The 17,761-nt window shown below is 30.4% G+C and overlaps 1 protein-coding gene across 1 annotated transcript in view; it reads left to right on the top strand.

Annotated features, from left to right (window-relative positions):
• Positions 1 to 17,761, top strand: part of LOC142323735 (plasmolipin-like) — a 167,668-nt gene that overhangs the window by 121,067 nt on the left and 28,840 nt on the right. The window contains exon 2 of the mRNA XM_075363896.1: positions 2,876 to 3,043. Within this exon, the coding sequence (XP_075220011.1) occupies positions 2,876 to 3,043 (168 nt within the window). The remainder of the gene's footprint in view (positions 1 to 2,875; positions 3,044 to 17,761) is intronic.

Raw genomic sequence — 17,761 nt, 5'->3', positions numbered from 1 at the left:
TACTATAATAATGAGATACATCATTATTGAAACCACGTTTCAATCAGTATAATAAGATGTAATTTAGTAATGATTTAAATTGATTTGTAAGACACACCGGGTATGCGCTACGATTTACAAGTAAGATCGTAGAAATATGCCTGTTATATTTATTTTCCTTTATATTTTTTATTTTCCTGTGTACGTTGCAATCTGTTCAATTAGTGAACAATAACCCCCCCCCCCCACCTACACCGTCAATGAGATGAGTATGATATGTAAATGAGGTATAGTCTTGTATAGACTCAGGCCGACCATTCCTAAGACGTGTGGTTAATTCACCCCCTACCACCAAAGATACCGATATCCACTGTCTAGTATTCAGATCCGTATACTTAAAAAATCAGATGTTAAAACAACTGATTTGTGCCGATGAATTAACCACTAGATCAGCCCGTTGGGTCCAGAAATATGCCTGTTACTGTAAATGTTTATTAATTTACCGACGTTAATATAGTCATATTAATAAATATTTATTAATTTATCTTTCACTATTTTACTTAAAGCTTATTTTTAAACAGACACTACATTTTTAATAATCCATCTATTTCTAAGCAGATTGGATTATACTAAACGAAAATTATGAGGAAGACATATTTCATAAAGTAAAACGAGTATTAAAAACGTACTTCTATCGTTGATAACCTCCATCACTAGTTACGATATAAACAGTCAAGAAGATTAAAAACATTTAAAGAGCAATACAAAAAAGGATTACGTGTAGATATAAAATATAAAGAAAAACTGACCAGCCCAAACGAAAACCAAAGGTTTACCAAAAAATCTATTGTGGACACCACATGACTTCCTTGTACGCCTCTTAAATTACATATATACATTTTTTTATAGTGTAAAGTACATAAAATGTTATTTCGCTAATAACTTATGATTGTTTATCTTTTATTGCTATTATTGAATTATTATTTATTGTAAAAGTTTTATTACAGTCAGAGGTTAATAATTATTAATAAATGAATATATTTAAATTAAAATTAAAGTAAATGAAGTCAGATTCGAACTGATGTGCCTTCCCCTTGTAAGATCAAAGTATTTCATTAATTGAAATTTTATTTGGCTATAACTCTGGAACCAATGAAAATAAATACCACTTATGATATATCGTTGAAAAGCTCTCAATGAGGGCTTATTACTACAGTTAAGGAAAAGTCCAAAATCCAATTTGTTTGGATTTTGGGCTTTTTTGGACACGTTTGGTTCAGTCGATTGAAATCAAAAGGTGAGGTGCACAATTAGATGTTATAACAGTCCTAAATCCAAAATTTCAACATCTAACGGCTAATCGTTTTTGAGTTATGCGAGATACATACGTACGTACGTACAGACGTCACGCCGAAACTAGTCAAAATGTTATGTGTTGAATGTTGATGGGTTGATGACATAAGATTTTCAGCTTCATCAGCTAATTTCTTTCGCTGGGTTCTGTTTTGACACACGTTTGCAGTTTGTGTTAAGTAGTATTGCATGTTTTTCATGTATTCTTGGATATTGTCTGACCACCGTTCCGTTGTCGGTCTTCCTGTTTTATTGTCGCAACGTTTCCGTTGATCTCTTCGCATTGCCAATACGGTTGTATACTTGCTTAAAAGTTCTGTTATTATCCATTCATGAAATATGAGCGAACCAATGGAGACTGTTGAGGAGATCCAGTGCAGTAGGTTGCATTTCATCAGCTTCTATAAACACTCCTTTTTTTTATAGTACTACCACCATTTTATTTTCATTGTTTTCCGTAAGCACCGAGTGGCAAAACTTTCGAGCTTTCTTTGTTCTTGTTTTATGAGCATCCAGGTTTCAAATTCTTACAATAGGATTGATAAGAATGACTGATTTAAATACTTAATTGTCGTTTTCAGTAGAAGATGCTTGTTGTTCCGTACTTTTTTCCTTAAGTTTGCAATTGATGCTGCTGCTAGCCTTATTCTTCTATTTATTTCTTTGTCACAAGAAGCATCGTTTGTCGTGAAGCTAAAAAATTAGATAAAACGTTCTACTGTTTTTATTGGGGTACCTTCGATTTTTACATTGCAATTTATCAGGCAATTTTTTATCTGATCTTTCACTACCGCAGTTGCAGTCTTCTCCGCATTAATTCTCAAACGTTTTCGTTATAAGAGGCTTAGCTTCTTTCACAACTGTATCCACTGTAAGCTGAAATGATACTTCATCTTTTGTAAAAATGTCAGTATCATCCGCACATACCAGGCTTTTCACTGGAATAGACCGTGATGAACTCCAAACTAAGAGAAGAGTTTTATTAGTATCGTATTTTCATAATATTTTTTTTTCTGGTTAGATTGATCACGGTATTTTTTTCGATCGCATGGTGAAATTGGGGGAGGGAATTGAAAGTGAATTTTCTTTACATATTGAGGTTTCCTTATATACGTAGATAAATATATATATATATATATATAGGTAGTGAAATTTAGATATGCTGTAATATTATATCTAATGCTGCACACATGAACATTTTAGAAGATTGGTTGAGTCGTTCTTGAGTTATGCTTAATTTTAGGTCGAAAAAATCTGAACTGGTCAAGTTAGAAGCGTAGTTCGTTATAATGCTACAGGTTTGGAACGTTGACATTTCTTTATCTTCGATATCTAGTTTTAGCAATATTAAAATAAATTAAAGAAATATTAAAACCAAATTAAATTAACGAAAAATCGGTATTTTTGCACAGAACTACGCAAGATTTTTTTTAAATTCTGCTGAATGAAAATAATTTTAAAGTTGAGTATTAAAAATATGATTTCTTTTATATTTTATAACATTAAACAACATTTCTAATTATTTTTTTCTTTTTCTTTTTAGATTCTTGGAATTCTATGTATGGTATTTGCATCACCTGCGATGTTAGCTGGAACACATTGGTTTTTATTTGTTGTTGTTACAAGTTTCATTGCAACATTAATATGGATATCCATATATTTCTTATCAATTAGGGAAGCATTAACATTACCAATTAATTGGATCCTAACTGTAAGTAAACATTTTACTTAAAATAAATATTTAATATGTGAGCTATCATACGACATTATGGCAAAAAATGATAATATTTTGATTATCTTTTATCAGTTTAAAAAATAAAACAAAATTCAATAATTTTATTGATAAATAACTTATTTTTTCATGAAAGAGCGGGAAACAGCTAAAAAGCGTATGAAAAGTTCCTTGCCTGACCGGAATTCGAACCCGGGTCTCTGCACGAAATGCCGAGACGTTACCGGCGTTTCGTCGGAGGTCCGGATTCAAATCCCAATTATCAAATAGAATTTTCATTTTAACTGATAATTTTTTATCTAAGTACGATTAAAAATCTAATTTAAGGGGATGATCAATTATTTTAACGTTCAGATTTACGAATCTGTGAAATTTTAGATAGTCCATCATTACTTAATTGTTTGACCAATCCATGGAAAAAGAAAAAAGTTAAAAAAGGATATGAATACAAGTAATAGCATTTAAAAGAACGAAAGGTTTGTTAGTAACAAGATGTAATTACAATAGAACAAGTGACATGTGAAATTTTATATTTGAATCCAGTTCTATACGGATCTCTAACATGGATACTAAGAAACAAAGCAAAAAAAAGGCTGGAAAATTTGAAATATGAGCAAGTAGGAGATTAAAAAAAATTTAAATAGACATACAAAATTAAAAGGTAACGAGGAAAGTGAACAAGAATAGGAATTTAATAAAAAATCTCATAATAGTCCTAGAATGAGCAGCAGAAAGCGCAGAAAAGAAAGGTAGGAAAACAACAAAAATTATGGACGATCTAAAAGAAAATGGTTTCTATCAAGACCTCAAAAGTTCAAGTAAGAAGAGAGGTTAATAAAGAGAGCCGTGGTGCAAGGGATCTGTGTTAGAGCAGACAACCAATATATTAATAAAAATAATTTGTCAAAATTCTGGCCAATCCTTGATACTTAATCTGTCATTTGTAATCATCTGGGCTCGTATAACAGTATTTTTTTTGTAATGGAATTTTGTTTTAAAATTTGTAGTGCGATCTTTTTCTGTCTACATCAAGCCTTAAGTCAGCACTAGAATTTGTAAAGAATTAGAACCAGGAGTTGTGTATAAAAATGTAATTCTTTTCATTGGTTTGTAATACAGACTTAAAATTCTCTTTCCTATTATTACGTTGTAATCTGTTCAACTGGTAAACAATAAGCAACAGTAAAACGACTAATAAAAATCTATATCATTTCTTTATTACTTTATCTCGTCATTGGCGTGAAATCAGGTGGTCAAAATCAGAGATCTAAATTACTGGTAATATTAAAACCTAATTTCTTTTATAATAATAATAATTCATGAGTTTATTTTAATTTTATTAATTAATAATTTTTTATCTAATTAGATTCAATTATTAATTTGTTAATAATATAATTTGTTTATCTTGGAAATTACAACCTTAGCACGAAGCTGAATTCCATATTAATACACATGTTTAGATTTCTCGTGTATTAAAAATTTATGTTAATATAATATTAACAATTATTTTTTTATATCACTTTTTGTTTATTTAAAAATATCATAATTAAAATAAGCGTATTAACAGAAGTACTCAAGAACAATTCACACAAAAAATTACCAAAAAAAACTTAAAACCAAAATCTAGTTTTTTTTTTTTTTTTTTTTTTTTATATTTTATGTTACCATGGAAAACTTTAAGAAAATTGGCTTCACCCTCGGTAATATTCAAGATAGAATTAAACCCGTTAAGAAAGAGAAGCATCTTTAAATTAATTTGTAAAAATAATAATTATTGTTATTTAGGAAACTTATGATACTTTTTTTAAACTAAAATTAGAATGAACGAAGTTTTCCTTTTCAAGCATAGAGACCAGAAAAATAGGCAGTAGCCCAACATTGCTTGGAAACTGATCATAACATAATTTTATTAAAAACTAAATTCTTTAAAAATTTCGTAATAAACAGAAATTAGATAGATATCTGGAAAACACTACTTTACTTGTAATAACAGAGAAAATTCATTGTGAAATAATACCAGGGGACCTATATATAGTAATCGTTTAGGAATTTAAAATTAAATTGCAGGAACAAATAAATAAAAATAAATTTAAATATTAAAAAACTTTATTTTGAGAAATTAAAAAAAAATTAATACTTTATGCATATACTTTCTTACAATTGATTTTTTAAAAATAAATCTTTTCGTTCATAAATCAATTTATGAACGAAACATTCCAGCCAGTCTAGGAAGCGGCTGAAGGGCAGCAGAACAAATTTCGAACTATAAGGAGGGCAAAAGATAAAAATAAAAGTAGTATAAAAATACAGATAGGCTGAATTTTTAAGAGAGTGGTCTTAGCATGTGCACTTATTATAAAAACCCCACATGACCCATAATCTTTAGTACATTCCGTACAAATATTAAAAATAGATAAAAAAACGAATGACTATGCATTACTTCACATAAAAATGTTATAATAAAAACTTAATATAATTTGTGACTCCTTATAATATCAATAGCTTTATTTAGAGTATATTTCAACCAAAAAACTGATATTAATTGAAAAAAGAATTATTAACTACGAGATATTAACAGTATGTCTTAATTTAAAAAAAAATTATTTTACATTTGTACATTATTTTCAATAATTTATTTATTCTATATTTAGTTATACTGGTTTTTCATAAATAACTTCGGAATTCATAAACAAAGCCTTAAAGATTAATAATACATTTACAGCGATAATACATTTACATTTACAGCGATTAATAATACATTTATTAAACATTTTTCTAATAATTAATATTTACAAATTGCCCAGCGAATAAATCATACATATGCTTTATTCGTAAACAAAATTGATATATTTGAAATAACGTAACACCAAAATACCATTGAAATGGATAGCAATCCATTTTTACAAACAACGCAGTAAAATTAATTAAATGTTTTTTTATTAGAAGTTCTATTCCTGTTTTATATAGCGTGACATATGAAACATTCTCTAATTAATTTTCAAACTACTGTGAATGAATAATAGCAGCATGAGTGATGCGTACATCGCTCAAGTATATTTACATTCCGAGACTTTTATAAACAGTTATACCATAGTTATGCTGCGTATGGTCATCTATGTTAGTGAGAATGTTCATATTCAATACGACTAGACTGTACCTCCAATAGTTCAGTTTTTACACGAGGATAGAAATAAGGAAGTAATAAAACATAATTTTCCTCGGTTGCTTATTTACGTTCGGTTGTTAATACAAAAACTGGTGATAAGATATGAAAAATAATTTCTAATTTAACAAACGTGGAGATATTGCACTTTTTTGAGAAAGTTATTACAAACTTTTGTTGGTAATAACTATTAATGGAATCTTCAAGGTATTTGGAATCTTCAACTTGTTATTTGAAGACGACCTGATTGTCCGGAGGAAGTCTGAAAGGAATGTCGAGCGTGCAATAAATGTGTGGAGTGAAGAAATTCAGAAATTCGGCTTGCCGTTTAGTATTAAAAAGAGTAAAGTGATTGTGTAAGACAGAAAAAGGGAAACTCAATGGTCATAACTATGAACTGTATAAAATAGGGTAAAAGAGTTTACTTATCTGAGAACACTTTTTTTCTGAGGATAGGAGAATGGTTAAGGAAATGAGTGCAAGGGTACAGAAAGTAAGTGAATTTTATCAAAGTGTAAGAGGTCTGGTCTGGAATAAGGATGTAGCTATGCAATATGAGAGAGATATGTATCAAGCCTACTTTCTGCCAATTCTAATCTCCGCGGCAGAAACCTGGACAGGTGGTAGAAAGATGGAGGGTCGAGTACAGGCAGCAGAAATGAAATGCAAAAGAAGTACGCTACGGAAGACGAAGGAGAGAAAGAATAAGGAACAGCATGATTAAAGAAGACTGAAATTGGGAAGCCTTGTCGATTCAACTAGAAAATATAAGCTCAAGTGGTTTGGGAATATTAAAAAGATGGATGAGGAAATAGGTAAAAGACGAATGAAATGGATGAATACGATGATGCGCAAGAGAGGAGGGGTTATGGTGAGAGTAGTGGAAGAGAGATGGTTCATGGATCGTGAGATAGAGAAATCTTTTAGAAGGCTCAACCCGAGGAATCTTGGATTAAATGGAATTGAATATGGTGTTATGATGAGTTTCCAATTAAAACTGATGCTCTAATTGCATCGTTACAAGACTGTTTCTGTTAATCTAATTTTAGTAATTCAAGGTTCGCCATTCAGTAAGTAGATGTACAGTTTTATCAACCCCATCTGAAATGGCAAAGTCGCATTGTAAGTCGTACGACTACCGTTAGCAACCAACAGTTTTGATAATCACATGATTATGTCAAGTGGCAATCAAGCAGTTCAACAATGGCTTTTCAGAATAGTTTGTATCAAGGCTATAAACACGATAATTTTTTTTTATATGGCTCTTAAAGTCCGACATGGATCTTTCTCTCCTCTACAACTTGTCTCTAATCTGCGTCAACTCCCTCCAGTTCACAACATCCATTTGTCTCAAATCTCCTGTAATATCCTGCCGCCATCAAGTTCTGGATCTACCACTTCTTGGGTTTTGGTTTTACCCTCATTTCTGCATCCAAGATTTATCTCTGTTGTTGATTTGCTCTGGTATTCTATGTAAATGACCCAGGCACACAATTCTTCTTGATTTCATGAATCTTACATTTTTTTCTTTTTTTGTGATAGTGTCTATTTCTTCACTGAATCTTAACTGCCAAGTTTTGTTCTCATTGATAAGACCATATAGTCTTTATTTTTCTTTTAAAGACTAGCAGAGATTTTATGTCTCCTAGATTCAACGCCCGTACCTCACTATCGTAAGTTACTGTCTCTTGTTAATGAATGTTGTGTATGGAATTTTTTCATTTTAATATTATGGGAGACCGTTTCAGATTTTAAACACTTAATATTTGCAAAATATGCTTTGTTTCCCAGCATTATTTATTTTTTAATTTCTTGGGACTCTCTATTGTCTCGGTTGAGTTCTGTAACAATATACTCGTATTTAAAATACTCTACCTATTCAAATGTTTGACCATTGATTTGTACTTCACCATTCCGTCATTCCATCCTGTTCATGTCATCTTCATATATTAGTTTTCTCCTCGCTTACCTCCAGGCCCAGGTCTCTTCCCTAATCCTCTTAAGTTATAAGAATTATTCAAAATAAAAACATTTACAAATTCATAATAGAATTATCTAGAAATCAGTCCTATCATGATTTTGAGACCAACTAACTTCAATGCCTCTAACAATAGATGGCAAGCTTTCTATAAATTCTGTAGGCCAACCCACCGGGTTGGTTTAGTGGTGAACACGTTTTCCAAATCATCTGATTTGGAAGTCGAGAGTTTCAGCGTTTAAGTCCTAGTAAAGTCAGTTATTTTTACACGGATTTGAATTCTAGATCGTGGATACCGGTGTTCTTTGGTGGTTGGGTTTCAATTAACCACACATCTCAGGAATGGTCGAACTGAGACTGTACAAGGAGACTAAACAGGAAGAACAAAAAAGAAAAATATTCTGTAGGCCAAATTTGGGAACTTATTTTTCTTCTTACTGTCTGTAAAATGGGGTGCAGATCTATCCACTTAGGAATTTATGGGTGTGAAGCTTATCTTTGCTAGAAAGTGTGGAGGAGATTTTCGATGTCACATGAAGTAAACTATGAAAAATGTACTGCCTAAAGTCGGTCAAAACCAGATGAAATTTTGACCTGCGAAAGTCATATGTAATGTAGGAATAAATATTTTCCTTTTTTATAAAGTAAATTATACTCTTACTTGATAACATTCTAATTATAATAAATAACAGATAAGCAGTGGCTCAGTGTTCCCACTCGAATTTTAACCTTTATCCAATTATTATTTTAGATAGGGTTAAATGAAAAAATATTTGATACTTTTATTCCATAATCGTTACATTGTTCTTTAATCGGTGTTGGCTGGATATTTGTGGTGAGTATTTTCGACTGGTACTTCCGACATTTTACTTAATATTTTTACGCATATTATATATTTAGTTTTTAGTACATCAGTTTTGCTTAGTTAATTTTTTTAATACTTTGTTTTGATTTTTTGTCATTTTATTCAAAATGAATTAAGTTTTTAATATCTACCGAGGCTTTTTAACAGTCACAAATAGCATCGAATTGTAGATTTGTTTTATTATTAGCTGATTCAGAGTATTTAGCAAAATATAGAAAGCTTGTTATTTTCTTGGAAAGTTGATAAATAACATAAATTTTTCTTTTTTCTCTTATTTTTGATTTTTTTCGTTGAAATTAAAAGATATTTGTCTGATAAAATTAAGACAGTTGACATCATCCGATAGTGAGTAATGTAATACAAATTTCTTTTTTTATTATTTTTATTTTAAAGAAACAAAAAAAAAAGAAGAGTGGAGAAATTTAAGTTTCATTATTGCTTTTGGTGAAATGAATGAGAAAGAAGTCTATACAATGTGAAAGTGATTATACAAGTAACGTGTCAATGACGGTATACGTAAAAAAAAACCTGCTGTTGTATTCTAATTACTCGTACAAGTATAACAGGATGTTCCCTCCCCAATTAACTCTTTTAATTCAACAAATAAATTTAACCGATCGAAAGTCATATATTAATTTAACTTATTTGAATTATGTACTCTCTCTCAGTATCTTATAATACGCTTCCACATATATATGTATATTTAAAAGCCTGCCCCTTGCTCCTCTACCTGTCCCAACTATCACCAAAAGAATACTTACACATTCAATGGAGTTGAAATTTAGGATTGACTTTTCCTTTCTTTCTTTCTCTTGATTCTGTATTACGGCATTAAAGTGTGTGCGTGTGTGTATGTGTGCGTGTGTGTGTATGTGTGTGTGCGCGTGTGTGTATGTGTCCTTTGAAGTAAAAACGTCTATCTACGGAAGTAAACAAAGAATTTTTCTAGAAACGCAAAAAAGTAATTAAAAAATTAAAAACATATGAATAATTTTTGTATGATCTAAATTTTATGCATAAATATGATTCGATAGATTTCATCATTTGTCTTCGCAATTCTTTCTGTTCTACTGAGTTAATAGCTTATATATATATATATAGGTAGTTTTATATATATATATATATATGATTCTCTTACATACATTCTCTTACATTTTGTATGATGCGTGTACGAATGTGTAGTCACCTGAGGAAGGTTAGAGAATTCTAAGTGAAACGTTGTGTATTTAATTTATAAGTTTGTATAGTTGATTGGTTAACCCCAGAAATTAATTTAAGTGAAATATGTCTTTTTATTATATTTAATTTTTGTATTTATCTTTATCCAATCAAGAGAAAAATAAACTTAAATAAATCACATTTACGTTATTTATATATATGAGAGAGAGAGAGAAAAAAAAGTCTCGGCCTTTCGTCCAAGGATCCCGGGTTCCAATCCCGATCAAGCATAGCATTTTTCATACGCTACAAAATTCCATTTCCATATTCCGACGTACAAGCTTCTCTGTAAGCTTATGTGGTGAATTAATTCATCAAGCAAAAAAGTAACCCTGAAAAGTGAAGCCAATAAAATAGGTATGATAAAATTTTTAATAAACATTTAGTAGCTTCAATTAACTTTTCTTTATTTTGGATTTTTACTAATATGTAGTCAAGTTGAGAACTACAACTTAAAACGTTGATTGCACTTGCTTAATGTGATACATATCTTAAGGGTAAAACGGCTAAAAATAAATGTATTAAAAAAATGAATTTGATTCAAGGTGTTAAAAGAATATATTTTTATTATGGTTCCAACAGTTATTAATCATGCATTATCGAATTACTAAGTGAATGAATTTCTGAGGTAATTGGGAAAATTATTTTTCAGCATGAGAAAATTTGCGCCTCAGATCGAAACAAAAAAAATGGTTAATTTTTAAGTGGCATGAAAAACTTTTCAACTTTTAAATTTTAGGTTTCCTTAGTGTCTTACTGCAAACGACCTGACAACCAAAAAAATTAAAGAGCGAGGTAATTTTCTGATACCGTCTTCACTGGGTTTAATAGGATGTCGGACAGTTGTGTCCGCCTGAAAAAGAACTCGGTCAATTGCGTCGCTCAGGAAATTTTACTCGGTCAACTCCGTTCCTCGTGGGAAATTTTACCTTTCTATTTGTAACGGGCTGTACGTTATAGCAGAATAATGAACTGTATTTTGAGTAAATAATTACAACTGAATAAGAACTAATAACACTGTATTTATATCTTTAACAAAATGAAACTACATTACACGATGTAGAGAGAGATATGCAGAGAGACGCAAAGAGACATTATATGAGCAGAGAGAACTGGCGTGCATAGAACGTATTGTTGGACTTCTTCTTCTCAGCTGACTTGTCCATACACTGAAACTGCAAACAAAAAATAATACTAAGAATGTCCTCCAGTGAAACCCTACACTGTTCTAAAAAAGTGATCATAATAATAACTACAAATACTAGTGTGCCTTCCTCTAATCATTTGTTGTTTTAATAACCCAGAAAAAAGCAAAAACATTTACCAGTTATTAGTGACCATCAGCTGTAGAGATATCCTCTGAAAAGAACTATAGTTTACGTTTTGTCTACCCAGTTAAGAGTTTTATCAATTTTCTTTGCAACATTTATTTTATTTTCTATTTTTTGCTACTGTTTTCCTATCTACTTATTAATTTTGTCAATCTTCTATGTTAGTTTATTTTATTGAAAAATGTCATGCAGAAAGCCTGTACATGCTGTATTCGAGAACAGGCTTTTCTGATGAATTTATTTATTTGTTCTCGAACATACATTTTCTTTTCTTCTATCAGTTTATATTTCTTTACATTTTCTTTGATGCTGTTTGTCTAGCCAGTTAAAATAGTTTTGTCAATTTTCTTATTAACTTTTATATTTTATTTTTTGTTACTGCTTGCCTATCTACTTAAAATAATTTTGTCAACCTTCTATGTTACTTTATTTTATTGATAAAAATTTCATGCAGACAGCCTGTACATACTGTATTTGAGAACAGGTTTTTCTGATGAATTTATTTATTTGTTCCCGAAGATAAATTTTCTTTTCTTCTATCAGTTTATATTTCCTTACGTTTTCTTTGGTGCTATTTGTCAAGCCAGTTAAAATATTTTTGTTAATTTTATTGGTAACTTTTACTTTTTATTTTGTTTCTTTGCTGCTGTTTGTCTAGCTAGTTGTAATAATTTTGTTAACCTTCTATGTTACTTTATTTTATTGATAAAAATTTTTCATGCAGAGTACCTGTACATAGTGTATTCAAGTACAGATTTTTCTGATGAATTTATTCATTTGTTCCCGAAGATACATTTTCTTTTCTTCTATCCGTTTATATTTCCTTACATTTTCTTAGCTTCTTAATTTGATGTATGTATCAGCCTGGAAAATTTTTAAAACATCAATAACATTGTATATGTTGGGATGAGAAGTGTAGAAATTCGTATTTAATTGAGCGTGAAACCATTTGGAGTTACTCGTCGTACGATTCGTTGAAACGCTAAAATCCGCCCAAAAGTTTTGAGGAAATGTAGCATCAGGAGAAATGTAATTGTCGTCTGTGAATATTCTTATGTTTTCTTTTCCGTCGGTTGTAGTGCAATTAGGTCGTCTGCAAAACAGTCGTCTATGTTATCGGGACTTAAGAAGGGTAAACAAAAAAATAATTTCAAAAAACGGCCAACCCAAGAGCTTGAATATTTTTCCACTAGTTTTTCTCTAGATAAAAACGACTACCTTTGATCTTTAATGAAGGTAAAAAAAGTCCAAAAATATAATGAAGATTCAAAGTCCGTAAACATTTCCTCAGGATCAAGGAACAAATTATGCGATTCGCATTTCGCGACAGTTGACTTGAACATTTCGGTATAAGTGCTAGATTTATTGACCGGTAACAGAAAAAAAACTAATGGCACGTATATATCCATGTATTGTGAATATCTGTTAGAAAAATTTTGGGCAACTTTTAAATGTACAATCAACATAGTTTTAGCCTATCACCCAGAATTTTTTTTATTTATCATTGTCGAGAAACAAATAATTCTATTTTCTGGGTTGTTCATCGTAAGTTTTCCCCAGTATTGATAACAATTTTCATTTCTTGTAGAGCGCAATGATTTGCACAACGACGTTTTGGAATACTTGGATGAATCGTTTCTCTGGACCGTATAATACTCGCTTGATTAACTCAGCGTCTCCAGTCGATAATGTCTACGTCTCCATTATTTGTCAATTCTCTCTGTAAAAGTTTTGACGGCCAACATGGAATACCTTCAGCCGCTTTCTTTTCACAAAACTTGCTATTTATTTTTTTAAATTATATTTTTTCAAACGTGCATGAGTGTGTTCTTGAAAAATTTCTTTAATTCTATTTTCCTCAATATTCAAGTAACACAAGTCTTTGTGCTGCATCGCTGAATTCCGTCCATCAGATGTGTGGAATCTGAATTTGTTACCAATTACAAAGATTGACTTGACTTACCCTTCTCACTTTTCATAACTAACATGGTCGATGAACTACACTTGCTACACATTACACAAAATTTGACAACTCTTATTAACTATAACTAAATGAGGAATAAATCCCGAAAAAGGTTGTATAAATATAACAAGAAGGTCTGGAGGGAGGCGTTGAACCTTTTTTATTGTTTTCGATTTGAAAAACAGACTCGGGTAGCGGCGGATGGAACTAACCAACCCCGGTTGAATATACTATTTACATATCATGCTAAACCCCATTCAAATTTTGGAAATATTCAATACTACAAGTGATGAAATATTTTTGTTTCACTTTAGAAAAATTATTATTTTTTGCTAAGAAATTTTTAAATTTTAATCAATTTTTCCAACAGAGTAGGTTTTATTCAAATCGGTTTATGATTTTTAACGTATATAGTATAAAAGACAGACGCACAAAAAATATATAGTTGATAGAAATCATTAATCTATATGTTTATTTTGTACAAAAAGAGAAGGAAGGAAGCTTAAAAAATGTCAGTACATGTAAACACTTGAATTTTGTTACTGTAAATTCTACATAAAATAAATATAACAGTGACGATGTTAAAATTATTTTTAGAAAATTTATTCTAGCTCCTGTTTGATATTTCAGATATAGAAATACTATTCAGATATAAAAATTTAGCGTGAGTTCATAAATATGTGTAAATATTATATAATCTGGAAGATATGAAGTTTCCATAGCAACCGTGACGATGCGGTAGCCATGCATACAGTTATTGAATACAGTTAACACAAAAATAACCTGCCATTTCTGTCAAATGTTATATTCCAAATGACATTATGTTACTTATAATAATGCATTATTTATGTATATTTAAGTTGTATTTCAATGTCATTTATTTCATATTAGCCCATTTAACTGATATAATTGACATAAGTTTAAAAATAGATCATTGGTTATTCATTGTAATTTTGTTTAATTTATTAATCAAAACTTTGTTTTTAAATTTAAAAATAAAATTAATTGCTTCTAAACTTTTTTAATTAACTAAAATATTTTAAAATGTATTACACTTTGAAAACAAAAAAGCTTCATGTACCTTATTAATGGATAGGTAATAAAGGTTTTATCGAGTTTGGGTACTCATGAGGATGTTGAATTAATTCGTAAATATTTTCAAATTTTATATCAAAAGATATTTTACGATCACATTGATTTTCAACAACTTTGCATCATATTTAAAAGGTTTCATAACATTTTAAAATTAAAAGGTTAAGTAAAATTGTTAAAAGTCTTTTTCCTTTGAAAAAGTTACGAAATTTGCATGCGTTTCTCAGCTTATATTTTAATTTAGAAGTAAAACAATATATATATATATATATATATATATATATTAAAACAAGATGTCCTGACTAAATCATAATCAACACCTAGCCAAATTAATGAAGAAAAATTAATTTTTATTATTTTTAATTTTTATTTTTTTAAATCTTTATTATTAATTTGACAGACTATTGGTCCTTGTGGAATTCAAAGTACTCCCCTCCTCTATTCACACACTTTTTTCAACGGTGTTTCCACTTCGCGAAGTAGTCCTGCACAGCTTCATTTGAAATGATCTTTGAAGCCCGTGACGAATTTGCTTTAATGTCGTCAGTAGTTTCAAAACGTCGTCTTTAATCTCAGATTTTAATTTCGGAAATAAGAAAAAATCGCAAAGAGTCTGGCCAGAGGTAGACGGAGGCTGAGAGAGGAAAGTCATCTAATTTTTAACTCAGAACTGACGAATTGACAAGATAAGTGCGCATTGTCGTGGTGATGGAACCATGAGTTGTCTCGTCACAACTCTGATCTCTTTTTGCGGATTTTCACGTAACCATTGTAAAACGCCTTTATATTATGCATGATTTACTGTTTTACCTTGAGGTAAGAATTCAAAATGCACAATACCATTAAAATTGCGAAAAACAAAGAGCATCACTTTGACATCGGATCGACTAACATGCTTTCTTGGGGAGTAGAGATCCTTTGCCGATCCATTGTGGTGATTGAACTTTTCTCAGTCGTAGCCGTAAACCCAGCTTTCGTCTCCCGTTATTATTTGCATTAATGTAAAAGTATCATCATCATATGCTTGTTCAAGAAGTTGCCAACAAACGTCCATTTGATGTTTCTGATGTTCAGTCATTAAACATAGAACAAACTTTGCTGCAACTCTATGCATGTTCAATTTTTCAGTTAAAATGGTCCAAACGAGATGATAACCTCTTCCGAAAGTTTTCTGAGAGTCAATCGGCGATTTGAACGCACCAGATCAATTTGAACGATCAAGTCAAGTTGGATGCCTTCCTTGTCTAGGGTCATTTTCAATCGACTGACGACCACTTTTAAACATCCGTAAAAGCATTCGTAACATTGCGTACGACACACAGTAAGTTTTTTACAAAAGTTGAAACGTTTCTGTGGAAGTTTTTCGCAGTTTCACGCAAAATTTTACGTTGTATCGTTGTTTCCGAAAATAGCATATTACAAAAATCGCTGCTAATACTTAACATGTTACACTCGAGTAACAATAAGGCAAAAACTAAACGAGATATCAACAATCCAAGAACATTTTGTTACAGAGGAGTTTATGCGAAACATAACTGCTGCTAACTGCACGTCACTAAATATCTCTGTTGGCACGTAATTAAAAATGTTCGGTTATTTCCTTGAGTTCATACACGTCCTTCTTACGGTGTAAGTGCGTATTAAGAAAGGATTTTTTTAAATTCCGAGTTAAAGGGTTAAAATGGAGTAACATTAAATTTTACTTATATCTAAAAAACAAATTTCTAGATTTTTTGAGATTTGACCTTGAAAGGAGTGATCAAAGGTAAAAAAAAATCAAACATTATTTGAAAATTTTTCCTATTTCCGACCACACTAAACGAGATATTCACTAGATTTGGGCTTGCAAATACTAAAACCGTTTTCGGGTTTTTGAATCTCTACTTTTTAAGGATTGTGACTGTGAACGGAGGGGCGGCTCAACCAACACAGACACTCCCACTGTTAACTGTATGTGCGACGCAACTGCCTGCACCTGCCTCCGGATATGTGACTAAAAAATATAAAATAAAAAAATGTAAAAAAACGTAATTTGACAATCTGTAAGTAATTGAGACTAAACCTGATAATAAGTTATCATAAGTAGACCAACGAACTTACAGTCATCTAATTATCCACAACGTAAATTTAATTAATACTGTTTATTGATTGACATATAAGAGAATTCAGAACCAAAGAAGAAAATCAATTATAAGCAAATCACGCCTACAAGTATTTTATGACAAATCACCAACCAAACGCAACATAAATGCTCCTTTATTGATAGAGATTTAAAGAATTTTTTTTTGTTTTGTTTTAAATCCCTCTCTTTATTTATTTAAATAAACTGTAATATAACTTTTTAAATAAATATTTAAAAAGGAAATCGTAACTCAGTTATTATTAAACGACGCCCACCAGGTATTTCGACTTAAATATAACATGCAATCTTGTTACATACGGATGTTATTTTATTTACTAAAATTACGAGTAAATTGAATAATACATTGCATGACTTTTTTAGTTTAAAACTTGCACATAATTATCGTCGGATTTTTATTAGATAAAAATCCGGGATTATTACATAAAAAATTTATTAGAATTAAATTAAAAGATTTTAATAGCTAGGGATTTAACCACAGCAGTGGTTAAATCCTAATCCTAGATGGAAATAAAAGTTAAAGGTTAAGAGTATTAAAAAAAGAAGAAATGCAATTTATTTTCTTCGAAACCAGGGAGATACGAGAGCATTGACAGAATGGAGTTTCATCTCTTTATACTGGAGCTGTTCAAACAAATCATTTCTTACAAAGTTATTAACCAATAGAAGTAAAATTTGGTTTAACATGAAAATGCATTAAGGCTTTTAGATACGAGAGGTTTTACCTAAGTTGAATTAAATATTATGCTATATTTGAATTGTAACAATAAAGCACCCGTAATCCAAAATTTCAAGATAATTCAGACTGACATAAATGAAAAATAAACTCCACTTATATTAATTGAAAGTGGGGTTTATTTTTTAACATCCCTGTAACTGAAATTACCTACTTTACTACAAGTAGTTGACCGACAAACTACATTTACTAAATTATTGAAAAAGAAAAA

Source organism: Lycorma delicatula, chromosome 4 (assembly GCF_047948215.1).
Source record: "Lycorma delicatula isolate Av1 chromosome 4, ASM4794821v1, whole genome shotgun sequence".
NCBI classification, from domain to species: domain Eukaryota; kingdom Metazoa; phylum Arthropoda; class Insecta; order Hemiptera; family Fulgoridae; genus Lycorma; species Lycorma delicatula.
This window is presented reverse-complemented; position numbering and strand designations above follow the sequence as displayed.